Source organism: Ichthyophthirius multifiliis (assembly GCF_000220395.1).
Source record: "Ichthyophthirius multifiliis unplaced genomic scaffold scaff_1120509251025, whole genome shotgun sequence".
Lineage (NCBI taxonomy): Eukaryota > Ciliophora > Oligohymenophorea > Hymenostomatida > Ichthyophthirius > Ichthyophthirius multifiliis.
Genome location: NW_004086273.1, coordinates 41,904 through 55,470, shown reverse-complemented (window position 1 = coordinate 55,470; position 13,567 = coordinate 41,904). Strand labels below are relative to the sequence as shown.

Genomic DNA, 13,567 nt, shown 5'->3' with positions numbered 1-13,567 from the left:
TAATACCTGGATAAGTTTACAAAGCCTCCCTGAAGCCTAAATATATGTGTAGATAGTACCCAGTAATGAATATATGGTTGTAAAAGGGGCTTTTATTAATATGTAAGATGACAGTTTTGGAGAAACATGTGCTAATTTGGAATCTAATTTTTAATTAGATGATATTTTATATAATTTAAATACATAAGAATATAATGATCCGAGGTTAAAGGGAATTTTAAAGAAACTTTACTCGAAATTTAATACTAAAACTACTGAAGAAAAAGTGTAGGAAAAATATGGAAATACACAAATAGAATTGTTCACAGAAAAATAACAGAAAAACAAATCTTTATTCTTTAATACTAAATTAAATGAATACACTAATAATACTAGATAATCTCAGATTATTGAAAAAATAGATTTAAATAATTTATAAACATCTTTACATGAAAATATAAGGACTTCTTCAAGTATAGATGAATGGGATTTTAATGTTTTGGAACTTTAAACAAACGAACAAATGTACACAATTGCCTGGCAAATTTTATAAAAAGGAAATTTTGTTTCTCTTTATAACATTCAAGAATCTGTTTTTGTAAATTTTATTGTATAATTATAAAAAGGATACAATAAAAATAAAAATAAATTCCATAATTTCTCACATGGTCTGGCAGTCATGTAATGTTGCCATATGTTAGCTAATTGCCAAAAAGTGAAATAAATACTAAAAAATTTAGAATCTTTTGCACTTATATTTTCTGGATTATGTCATGATGTGGGACATACAGGCAAAAATAATAATTTTGAAATCGCCGTATTATCCAAATTGGCGATAAGATACCATGATAAATCAGTTTTGGAATAACACCATTTGGCCAAAACATTTAAAATAATGAAAAGATAATAATGTAATGTACTGGGAGGGTTGAATACGTTATAATACGCCAATGTAAGGCGATAAATGGTGTCTAACATTTTATAGACGGACATAAAATAGCATTTTAAGCTTCTTTAAGACTTCGAAATATACTGGAAAAACGCCGGAGATAAAGTAACAGAAATAATGAATAAAGAAAATAATGAAAATGAAATAGAATTATTAACTGGAATGATCATTCATACAGCCGATTTCACTGGAGCATCGAAAAAATTCCCTTTGTCAAAACAATGGTCAGAAAAAATAAATTAAGAGTTTTTTATGTAATATTAAGAAGAAGGACTTAGAGGAGTTTCATAAACAGCCTTTATGAAAGATTTAGATTAATTACCAATTATGTCAAAAGCCGAAAAAAGTTTTTTAAATGTAATAGTATTGCCTTTATGGTAGAATTTGAATGACTTTTATGAAGGAGAACTGTAAGTTAATATTAATAATTTAAATAATTCCATCGAATAATGGGAATATTTATCGAAAAATACTGGAATGCTTAATGAAAACAGTGGAATACTTAATGTTTCAATTACTTAAGATAAAAAAGAAGCTTATTAATAGTTGAATAAACTTGAAGAAGTGCCAGAAGAAGAAGAAAAATCCTAAGATAAAATTTGAACTGATATATAATAAGACTATGTTTTTTTTCTTAAGATTTTAATTATAGATGTGATTATATAAAAAATTATATTATTTTGTTTTCATATTCTTATAATGTATTTAATTTTTTTCATAATAACAAATTAAACATTTGGTCTCCTGGAAGCAAAATTTTGTAATTAATATTTATTTTAGCCATTTTTTCTTTGATTTTTTCAAAATTTTCTCTAGAAGGGCATTCAATACTTACAACAGCTGGTCCTCTTTCCCTATTATTTTTTTTTGTGTATTCAATACTAACAATATCATCTTCATTTTCCATGCAATTCATAATAAATTCTCTTAATGATCCCGGTTTTTAGTGAAAATCTACCAACATATAATGCAAAATCCCATATTCAATTTATGAAAGCATTTTCATATCAGTCAATCTTGAAAGGTCATTATTTGACCCACTAATTATACATACAACATTTTTTCCTTTAATTTCATCTTAATAATAATTTAACTATTTTATTTTATAGAATATTATATATATATATATATTTAAATAAAATCATACTCCAGAAATAGCTAAAGCCCCAGCAGGTTCGCATACAATAGATTCCATATTATATAATTCTAATAAAGATTAACAGACAACCCCTTCAGGTATAAGCAAAATAGAATCAACTAAATTACTTAAAATTTCATGAGTTCTGATACCCGGAATTCCCACTGCTGCTCCATCTACAAAAGGATTCACTTTTTGCAAAGGTTCCGGTTTTCCTGTTTCTATAGCTAATTTCATCGAAGGGCATCCCTTTATTTTTAAATAGAATAAATAGAAACTTATTTATTATATATAAATATACACTAGGTTCACATGGCACAAGTACGGTATCTGGCGAAACATGCTTAAAATAGCTTCCTATACCTGCACAAAGCCCTCCGCCTCCTACACAGCAAAATACATAATCAATATTTCCTTTAAAATCTTCTAGTATTTCCACTGCAACTGTTCCTTATCCTGCAATTATTGCTTCATCATCATATGCATGAACAAAAGTAGAATTATTTTTATTGCTATATTCTTTTGCAGCTTTAGAACATTCATCAAAATTTTCACCTACCTATTAAATCTTAATATAATCACCTCCAAAACTACGTACACTCCTCAATTTGATACTAGGAGCATTCGTTGGCATAAAAATAATTCCTTATACTTTCAATTTATTACAGCAATAAGCCACTCCTTAAGCATGGTTACCCGCACTGGCACATACAATGCCTTTTTGTTTATCTTCTTTAGAAAGTTAAAGGAATTTATTGTAAGCTCCTCTTAATTTGAATGAACGAACTACCTACTAATCTTCCCTTTTTAAATATATATTGGCTCCATATTTTTAACTTAGGAAATAACTATGTGTAAGAGGAGTCCTTACAACGGTATTTCTGATATTTTTATATGCTTTATATATTTTGTCGATGGAAACTAACTTAGAATAGTCAGGAGTGAATTTACGTGTACATGGTTCTCGAATAAATTGATATTTGTTTAGGTTTTGGTTATCTAGTTTTAAGTCTTTTGTTAAGGTAGTTATTTAATGTGTTCGAAATTTTTGAAGAGGTGAATCGCAATCTAAATTTGGGGATTTTGGTATTTGTTCAATTATTTAGGGTGTTTGCAGATTGCTATTTATGTTGTCTTTATCTTTTTTAGGCGGAGTCATTTAATATTATTTTTTTAATTTTTATTTTATTTCTAATTTAGATTTTTTTTTTCCTCTTTTTTTTTTTTTTCTAAAATATAAAATGATACGTATTTTTTATTTATTTTTAGGATTCTATGTAATAAAATTTGGTAGTTTGGAATTTTAAAAATTTATTATACATTATATATTATTTTAGAAATTAATTTAAATTTTTCAATTATAAAATAGTGCGAAAATAATATTATTTCAATTCAACCATATAGCAAATAATAAATAAGAAAAAAACTTATTAATTTATAATAAAAATTTAATATCAAAATATAGAAATGAATAGTTAACAAAATATCATAGATCATAGAAAAGTAAAACAAAAATAAAATTATCATATTTAAAATATAAAAAAGGATTATAAGAATAATCATTTATTTAATTAATTATAATAATTTTATAGTTAAATTGTTTTAATTAAAATTAAAAACTAATTATTTAATAATATAATATTTATTTATAAATTGAACCTTTAATTTTACCGTTCAAAATAAATAACTTTCACTGATATAAAAAACTCAATTTGTGATTTCAATTATTAATTATATTTAAACCCATAAAAAATATAATGTATATAATGTAAGAAAAATATTTTTAAACAAATGTTGCAAGAATTTGTAAAAGAATATTTTTAACTGATTATATTTCTCATTTAAATAAAGAAATAAAATAATTTTAAAATAGTATATGAAAAAATTTAAAAAGCATATGATTTTGGTTTTTCTGGAAAAATAGCATAAGTTGTTCCATTATAGAATTTAAATTTGGTCTCTTTGAGAACAAAAAAATATATATATAATAGATTTCTTAAAACATAGGATTGATTTTTAACAAAAACGTGTGTATTTGATGACAATCCCAAAATTTAATTATTTACTTGTTTCAGATTTCGAAAATACTATACATTTTTTTAAAATCGAAAATGAAAATAAAATTTATACACATATTTCTTAATTAAAAGGACATATTTGTCTCTTAAACTGCATTTTAAATATAGCAAACACTCCTATATGCATATCAAATGATGGTGAAGGCATTCTAAAACTTTGGGATTTAAGAACTTTCTAATATATTTAAATTTATAATTAGTGTAGAAATACATAAAATGCGAAGTTTCCATAAATATATGTGTAAAAATACGAATAGCTATATGTGATACAATTTTTTTTTTTTAATTTTAATGGGTAATTTTCATCGTATCATAAAATACTAAAATATAAAAAACAAACTATTTAAGAAATATTTTTAACAATTAATATATACTTTTCAATTAAAATATTTTAAATTCTTAAAATTACTAAGAATTTAACTATCATTGTTGAAATTTCTTTCTACCATAATATTATTTTATTTATATAAAAAAGTGAATAGGGAATAGGATAACCGAATTTTTTTTTGATTATGAAATGTAAAATTATAAATTTTCTTTAAATTAAACAAGAAATTCCATCTACGTATCAAACTTTGGAACTTAAATGAACTTTTTTAAGAATTAAATATTTCTTTTGTTTAAGAATGAAAAAAAAAAATATTTAATCCTTATAGAGTTTCTAACGAAAATTAATATTTTTTCAATATTTAATTAATTAATATTTTATTCATATAAATATTATATATTTTTTTAGAATTTTATTTATATATTATAGTTTTTTTAAATAAAATTTTTATATTTTTAAATTATTTCTATTATATAATTAAACAATTTTTTCTTTATATTTTAAATTAATATATAAAAACTAATATTTGTTTTCTGGTTTTTTGAAATAAATTAAATTTCATTTATTGAAATTAGCATATTTTATATTTGTTATTTCTTTCTATTTTTAATTGAAACTATTAAATTTTATTTTTATTAATGTATTTTACTTTATTTTATTTGTTTATAAAAGAAAAAAAAATATTTTTTTTTTATTTTTTATTTTACATTAAAATTTTTTTTTTTATTTTATTTTATATTAAATTTTTTTCTTCTAAAATATAAAAATATAATTTTTCCTTTCACTTTTCTTATAAATATAAATTAAAATAATATTTAAAATATAATTATAAATGTTAATATTTTTTTATAAATTATTTCTTCATTATCTATAAGGAGTTTATATCTTTGAATTTTCTATAGTTTATTAAGTAAATTAATCGAAAGTTTTATTTTATTCATTTTTATTAATTTAAATAATATTAAATAATTTTTTATAGTTTTTAATGTTTTTTGATATTTTAAATTACAAAAGATTTTAAAGTTCTTAAATTTTATATGTTTCTGTTAATCTTCTTAATTTAATTCTATCTCTATAATTTTTTCAGTTTCCATATTTTTAAGTTTTCATATAATCATTATAATTATAAATAATTAATTTTGTTTCTTTTTATTTTTATTATTTTTAAATTTTCTTTATTAATTTAGATATTTAGATATTTATATTTTTTTTTGTTCAGCTTCACTCATTTTAAAAAGGCTCTTTTTTATCTCAATTTTTTTAGTTAGCCTTAATATTTAATATAATTAAATATAAAATTAGATTTTTACTTGACATAAATTATTCTTCTAATAGATTAGATATTGTTTTTTAAATACCAAAAACACAACATCATAGTGAAAAACAATATTTTATAAGCCATTTTTATCAGATAAAATTTTGACGTGCACGAATTGTTTTAGAGGTAAAATAAAATAAGGTAAATAAAATATTTATCGTAAAGCATTGTATGTTTAAATTTTGTTCATAACCATGCTTTAAAGTTAATATTTAATTTTTAATATATTATAAATACAAGTAAATAAATAGATAATTAAATATGCATTAGACATACAATTAAATATATAAAATATAAGTATATTTAATATGAAATTTTAATAAAAAAATATTAAAAAAAATATTTATTAAATATATATAATATATATTAAAAATTATTTATAAATAATTTAATTTTTTTACCTATTAAGAATTAATAAATTTTTAAAAAAATATTAGAATAAAATATGAATTAAATTAAACATCATTTAGTTAAAGAAAATAAATTTATTAAGAAAAAAAGTTTGTATTTACGCTTATAATGATTAACTATTTATTTTTAAATTAAATTTATAGACAAGTTCATCTTTAGATTTTTATTTAAAAATTTGAAAAAAATAAAGTTTAGTATTATTATGTGTTTTAAACTTAAATAAACAAAGAAGTTGATAATAATTTGATGGAGAATTTCAGTAAAAATAATTAAAAGTCAATAAAATTTACTCTACATTTTGAAAATCATAAATATTATAAAATGTTAAAAAAGCAAGATAAAGAAAAAAATGAATATAAAGAAAAATATTTTTAAAAATTAACGTAAATTAGTGATTAAAAAATTCATAATAATAAAATTCTTTAACTTAAAAATATAAAAATCAATAAAATTTAAAATAGAATTAATTAAATAAAATTTTAATTTCTTAAATAAAATGAAGATGTGAATAATTATAGTTCTAATTAAAATATAAATATACATAAATTAAAAAATAATAAAAATGAAGAGTAAGATTACATTTATAAATTTTTTGATTTTAAATAATGTTAAATATTATTAGGAGAAAATAATTATTAACAAAAACAATTACCGAAAAAAAGTTTTTGCATTATTAATGCCTATACTCCTAACAGCCTAAATTATTTATGATTTAATTAAAATGAAACTTCTAAAGCATTACAAAAAGCTATAAAGAGAATAAATAAAAATACCAAAATTTTTTTTAACATATTAATTAAAAACTATTTAAAAGTGAAATAAAGACATCAAAAGTATTTTCATACTTTAATATGAAGGATTGAATTTATTTATTTATAGCCAATATTTTAAAATTATTAAATATATTAATATATTAAAATAAATTTTATTAAAAAAAAAATAGCATAATATAAATAAGCTTTTGTTTACTGTATGAGTTATTTATTTAAAATATTTAAGTATTTATTTTATATAAAAAACTTTTTACATACAAAAATATATTTAAATAAATTTATTTATAAAATAAACTTTGTTTATTATATAAAAATATAATTACAAAATTAATATTCTTATCTATATTTTTTTTTATAATAATTAATTAAAATATTTATTATTTAATTTTATTGCAAATATAAAAAAACACAAAAATATAATAATTTCCAAAAAAATTTTATTTTATTAAAAATTATATTTTTAACATTTAATAACGATATCAAAAAAATGTAAAATTAAGATTTTATTCACAATTCTTCATAATTATTGGATGTACTAAAATAAACTAAAAAGTTATTAGAATCTTCATCTTATCGAAATTTTATGATTAACTCACAAAAGTAACTAAAAATTGGATGAAAATATACTTTTTTAAAAAATATAAAAACAAATTTTTTATGAAACTTCTAAAAATAAACTTTCTTTTTTTTCAAAAAACATAAAAGATCACAAAGATCAAATAAACATGTAACAAAAGGAGGTTTTGAATAAATAGATTTTAATATTTCTCCTTTAGATGTTCCTAGATGTTAAATTAAATACTAAGAAAATATAAAATTTATTATATATTAAAAAAAGAGTCAATATTTTAAGATTTTGATTATACTTCAAGAAATTTTGGAAATTTATGTGATAGGTATAATTTTTTAAAAATAAAAGATAATTATTATTTTAAAAAAGACCATTTAGAGACATTACAAAAATATCATAAAAGCAAAAATTTGGAGAAAAAGATAAATAAAATAAAAGATTACAATATTATAAAGAATTTTTTTTAAAAAATGGCAATTAAAAATAGGCGAAAACCAGAGCAAAAAAAAATATGGAACAAATTGATAATAGGATTTAGTTTGAATTATAAACTATATATAAATAATAATTTGACTTATAAATTATTTTCAAATCAATTAAAGTTGAACATGAAGGTGAAGAAATTGAAGAATATTTAAATTTTTCTGATTTATTTTATTTAATTGATAATTTTAATTTACATGAAATATTAGATTTATTTAAATTTTGTACAAATATAAAACATAATTCATTTATTTTTGATTTCTAAGCATTTTCATAATTACTCCCAAATTAAGATGAAAATAATAATATAAATGAGTAATTTCCTGAATAAATTTAAATTTAAACAGAAGAGAATGAGCTTAATGTTATATTTCCTTATTTAGAATTTTACATTTAAGAAAATGATTATTCGCAAAAGTTTTTTTTAAATAAACATCAAATTATCTAATTACTTAAATTTAATTTCTAAGATTAAAAATAGATAGTAATTTTTTTTGTTAAATTATTTTATATATTTTTTTTTAAAGCTTTCATACTTTTCTTATGAAGAATATTTAAATTTCAAAGCATAAAATGAAAAATTACCAAGCCAAAAATACATATAAAAAAATAATATCAATTAAATTTAATATTAAAGTTATGAAGACAATGTAGATATTCAAATCTAATAATAATATGAAGTTTAAACTTAAAATAAAGAAAGTAGTAATTATAAAATAAAATATACTTAATATGATGAATAAAAATAAGCTTTTCCTATATTGTTAATTGAAGATTGTAAGCAAAAAATAAAACAAAAAATTATAAAATTATATACCAAAAAAAAAAAAGCAATTAAACAATTTAATGAATAAATATTATAAAATAAAGTTTATAAATAAAGTTTTTCTTATAATAATCTATATTATACAGCTACATTTTGGTATTTATTAAAAATTATTTATATTTTATTTTTTTAAATAAAATAAAAGTTCAGCTTAAATATTATTAAAAAATAAGAGTTTAAAAGGAAATGCAAAAATAGTCCTTAATTTCAATTAATTTTATACTATACTTAAAAATATTATAAACAATAAAAAAACTATCGAAGAAATAGTTTAATAAAACGTATAAATATAAAATATAAAAAATAGAAACTAAGTAGATTTACAATTTTAAAACGAGTAATAAATATCAATTGATTCTTTCGAGGAATTTTCAATAGAAAATTTAGAATAATATAGACGTCAAAAATTTAATTTTTAAATTGAACATAAGAATTAAAAATATTAAGTGGAATTTAAGTAAAGAATTAAAATTCTTTTAATCATATATATATATATATATATATATATATATATATATATATATATATATATATATATTAAAAAGAAAACCATCTATAGAAATATATGATAATGTTAATAACAATTCTGTTTATGCAAATATGGAAAATACTATGTTATACGAGATAATAAAAAGGGGATTCAATTTTAAATTTAATTTAGAATGATTTAAAAATTTAACAATTGATTAAAAAAAAACATTAGTATTTATATTTAGGATTTAATAATTTAGAAAAAATTTATTATTATAATAATTTATAAATATATTTTTACAAAAAAAATATATATATTTAATTATACAATAAAATATATATTTTTTCTTTTTAAAATTAAATATTTTTATTTAAAGTTTTTTAATCTACTGTATTTCTTATAGAAGTTTTATTCCAAATTACTTTTATATTTTATTTTCTTTATTTTAACTTTATTTAGAAATCATTAAATATATATCCTATACTATTTAAAGTGTACACAAAAGCAAAGGAAACAAACTATAAAAATAATAAACAAACATAAGACCATCTCATAATCATTATAAGGGTTAATATTTCAATATCCTACAGTTATAATAGTACCAAAAACAAAATAATATTAATTTAAATGAGTCCAAATTTTAATATTCATAATATTTTTATTTATATTCAAGTCTAATTTTACAAGTTATAAGGCACAATAACAGTAATAATAATCTAAAAATATGAGATAAAAAGTTGAGTAAAATGTGTTATTTGTAAAATCATTTTATTAATTAAAAATTCTAATTTGGTAATAATTAAATAAATTAAAGCAAAAAAAATATAAAACGTAAAAATTGTATTTATACTTTACGTTAAATAATAATATAAATAATCAAACTACATAATAAAAATTGAATCACAAAGTAATTAATTCTGTAAATAATTGTATATTATTTACTTCTTTACCATTATTAAATATTCTCAAAAAAAAAATGATTTTATTTTTATTAATATATTTATTAAAAATAATATAGCTACTTATAGGATTTAGTAAAATGTGCTAAAGTTATTTTTTTTCAAGAAATTATTATTAAAAGTACTATAAGGAATAGTATTTAAAAAATCTTATAGATAAATATATCTAAATATTCGACTATTAATAAAATAGTCTTTTTTTCAACTTTTGCAATTTTAAATATTTTCCTTTTGAATTTAATTGATAGGTCTTTATATTTTCATTATTTAATTGGATTTATGAGAAACTTTATCATGTATTAAATTATAATGTATTAGTGTTAATTATTTTAAACACTTTGATTTGGTTTTGGATAAAAACTATCTTCATTTATTCTATTAGTCGCATAATACTAAAAAAATCTGAAAATATGAATTAGTTTTAAAAATATTGCGATTTTTAAAGATTATTAAACTTAAATAATTAGAATTCAGTTAATATTAAATAGTATTTTGATTAAAAAAAAAAAATTATTAGATAATAAATAATACTTAAAAACTTTGAATTATTTGAAATACAAATTTTAGAAATATTTATATTAGAATTAATATTTCTTCACTTTTTTTTTAATATATTTGAATAAATACAAATAATATTCATAATAAAAACCAAAATATAAAATATATAATTTTATATATAAAAAACTAAAATTTAGTAAATAATAAATAATTAAGAGCTATTTATTTTTAAATAAAAATATTAACATAAATACATTTAATTTAATAATATAATATATAAAACATAAAATATAATAAAAATACAAATTAAATTATTTTTATGTTATATATTAATTAAAAAAAAAATTATTTTTATTATTAATTATTATTTTTATAATTATTTAAATTTATAAATATGTGAATTAAATATAACTTATTTTTATTTTTTAAATATTTTACTTGCATTTATTTAATATTATAAATTAATTTTTTTTATGAATATATATTTTAAAATATTAATTTTTTTTTTTTTTTAAAAAAAATTAATTAGCTTTTATCATATTTTAATTAGTTAATTCATAAAACTATATTATAATTATTTATAAATGTATTTTTAATTTTAAAAATACAAATAAAATTTATTTAATTAAATAAAATTATTTATAAGAGGATGTGTTTAATCTTATTAAAGTACACATAGATTAATTCATTTTATAAAAATTAAAAAGAATCAAAAACTTGATCCTCTTTAATTAAAAGAAGAATAAAAAATAAAATCTAATTTATTTAAATTGCTTCCCTTTTCATTTTTTATTATTATTCCAGGTTCTAGCTTATTATTACCCGCTTATTTATATTTATTTCCAAATTCAATTCCTTAATATTTTGCATTAGGCCATGAAATAAAAAAAGAGCAGTTTGAAACATAGTAAGATGAGGCACATAAATACTTAGTTTAACTTTTAAAAAAATATAATCCTTAATTACTATAAAGAGATATATTTTTATAAAACTTAAACAATATAAAATTAAATTATTTGGATTTCGATTCTTAAGAACTTGAAAACATATGTAAATTTCTTTGTATGTAATATATAACAGGTACAAATACAATATAAAAAATATTAAGAATAAATAGAATAGGAAGAATTTTAGAATTTATAAAATGTGAGACATTAAAATATTAAATATAAAAGTAAATTAAGTTTATAAAAAAATAAGACATTTCTTTTGTTTTTCATGGATACGATACAATTACAGAAAAAAGTATTGATGAGTTTTTAAAAGATAGAGGACTTTAAAATAAAAATAGTTTTAAAATTTTAAGAAATACTTTAATATATGATTGGATATAAATCTGTTCTAAATAAAGTTTTGATGATAATTAAATAATTTATATGCTATTGTTTAAATGAAAATTAAAAAAATTAAATTAATTGAAAATAAAATATTATAAAAATCCATTGTTATTTTAAATCCTATTAATTTATTTGATTTCAAAAAAACATATTATAATTTTTTTTTAATATATAAATATATATATGTGTTTTTATATATACTTATTTACATAATTTTTATTAAATAGTATATAATTTTAATAAATTTGTTTGCAAATATATTTAAATATTCTATCAATAACTCAACTATATTTTTACTAATTTAATTTTTTTATTTATTTTTATCTTGAGGATTTACATGTAAAAAAAATCTTTAAAAATAGCAATTAAAATTTAATAGACTAAAAACAAATAATTTAGATATTTAATACTTTTAAAATAAAATATTATACTATAAAATGTAAAAAAACATAATTTTTTTATGATTTAATAAATTTCAACACATATATAATTATATTTATTAATAAAAATAAAAAATCTAATATTTTAATAATTTATATTCAATCAAAAATAAAATTACAAAAAGAGGAAAAAAATTAAATTAAACAAAAAAAATTAAAAATGTCATTAGAAAGAATATATACTGAAGAAGTATAAGATTAAATAAGAATAAGAGATAAGTTTTTACTTAATTTAAAATTAAGTAAAATATGTGCTTTAAGTTGTAATATTTTCGCAAGCAAGACCTAATTATTATCAAAACAAGATCAAGATTGCTTTGGTTTTTTTTTTAAAATAAAATATAATAATAAACAAATTATAAATAAAATTATATATTATTTTTAGATGTATGCGCTTAAAATGTTCTTAAAACTTAATCATAATTCATTTCTTAATTTAAAACTAAATTAAATTGGTAAGAACCAGAAGAAGAAGAAGAAGGTGAAGAGGAAGATGATTGAATAGATTTTATTATGTATTTATATTAATATATAAATAATCTTGCATTTTTATATCATTAATAATTTAAAAAAGAAACATATTTTGATTTTATGTTTATCATTTAAAAAATATATTTTCGAAAATATACATTATTAAAAAATATCATATAAAGCAAAATGGCAATAAATTTATTTAATATTTTATTATTAAAATATAATTTATTTTTACAGTTTGGCATAATAAAATAAGATTTCTTTATTAATTATAAGTTAATTTCATAAATATAATATTAATTCATAATATATTATAGTAAAATTATATTATATTTAGAATAATGCTATTTATATTTATGTAAATCAATGGTAAAAAAAATTCAATTTATCAATTTTTTGATTGATTTTTAAGTAATAATTAAACATTTATTTTTATTATTATAAATAAATATAATTTTTATTATATTTACTTAATATCATTTATTTATAAAATACTTTAATAATTAAAATATTTCGATTTTAATATTGTTAAC

The 13,567-nt window shown here is 17.1% G+C and overlaps 3 protein-coding genes across 3 annotated transcripts, besides 7 other annotated features; 1 reads left to right on the top strand and 2 right to left on the bottom strand. All coding sequences in view use genetic code 6, as the record gives it.

The window, feature by feature from the left end:
• Nucleotides 1-434: 434 nt before the first annotated feature.
• IMG5_131070 (threonine dehydratase, putative) lies at nucleotides 435-3,244 on the bottom strand. Its single transcript, XM_004032020.1, has 3 exons — nucleotides 2,368-3,244; nucleotides 2,076-2,315; nucleotides 435-2,021 (listed from the first exon to the last, which is right to left on the bottom strand). Exons 1-3 carry the CDS (start codon nucleotides 3,223-3,225, stop codon nucleotides 1,644-1,646), a joined length of 1,476 nt encoding a protein of 491 aa, XP_004032068.1. The 5' UTR covers nucleotides 3,226-3,244; the 3' UTR covers nucleotides 435-1,643.
• IMG5_131080 (hypothetical protein) lies at nucleotides 659-1,531 on the top strand (the record flags this gene model as incomplete). Its single annotated transcript, XM_004032021.1, has 1 exon — nucleotides 659-1,531. One exon carries the CDS (start codon nucleotides 659-661, stop codon nucleotides 1,529-1,531), a length of 873 nt encoding a protein of 290 aa, XP_004032069.1.
• Nucleotides 1,395-1,436: a microsatellite.
• A 677-nt stretch (nucleotides 3,245-3,921) lies between the features above and the next one.
• Nucleotides 3,922-3,967: a microsatellite.
• A 1,182-nt stretch (nucleotides 3,968-5,149) lies between these two features.
• Nucleotides 5,150-5,222: a microsatellite.
• Nucleotides 5,223-5,914: 692 nt separating this feature from the next.
• Nucleotides 5,915-5,943: a microsatellite.
• Nucleotides 5,944-7,244: 1,301 nt separating this feature from the next.
• Nucleotides 7,245-7,278: a microsatellite.
• An 835-nt stretch (nucleotides 7,279-8,113) lies between these two features.
• On the bottom strand, nucleotides 8,114-8,470 carry IMG5_131060 (hypothetical protein; the record flags this gene model as incomplete). Its single annotated transcript, XM_004032019.1, has 1 exon — nucleotides 8,114-8,470. A coding segment is annotated over one exon (336 nt), but the record flags the coding sequence as incomplete, so codon positions are not given.
• Nucleotides 8,471-8,885: 415 nt separating this feature from the next.
• Nucleotides 8,886-8,914: a microsatellite.
• A 422-nt stretch (nucleotides 8,915-9,336) lies between these two features.
• Nucleotides 9,337-9,392: a microsatellite.
• Between the last annotated feature and the right edge of the window lie 4,175 nt (nucleotides 9,393-13,567).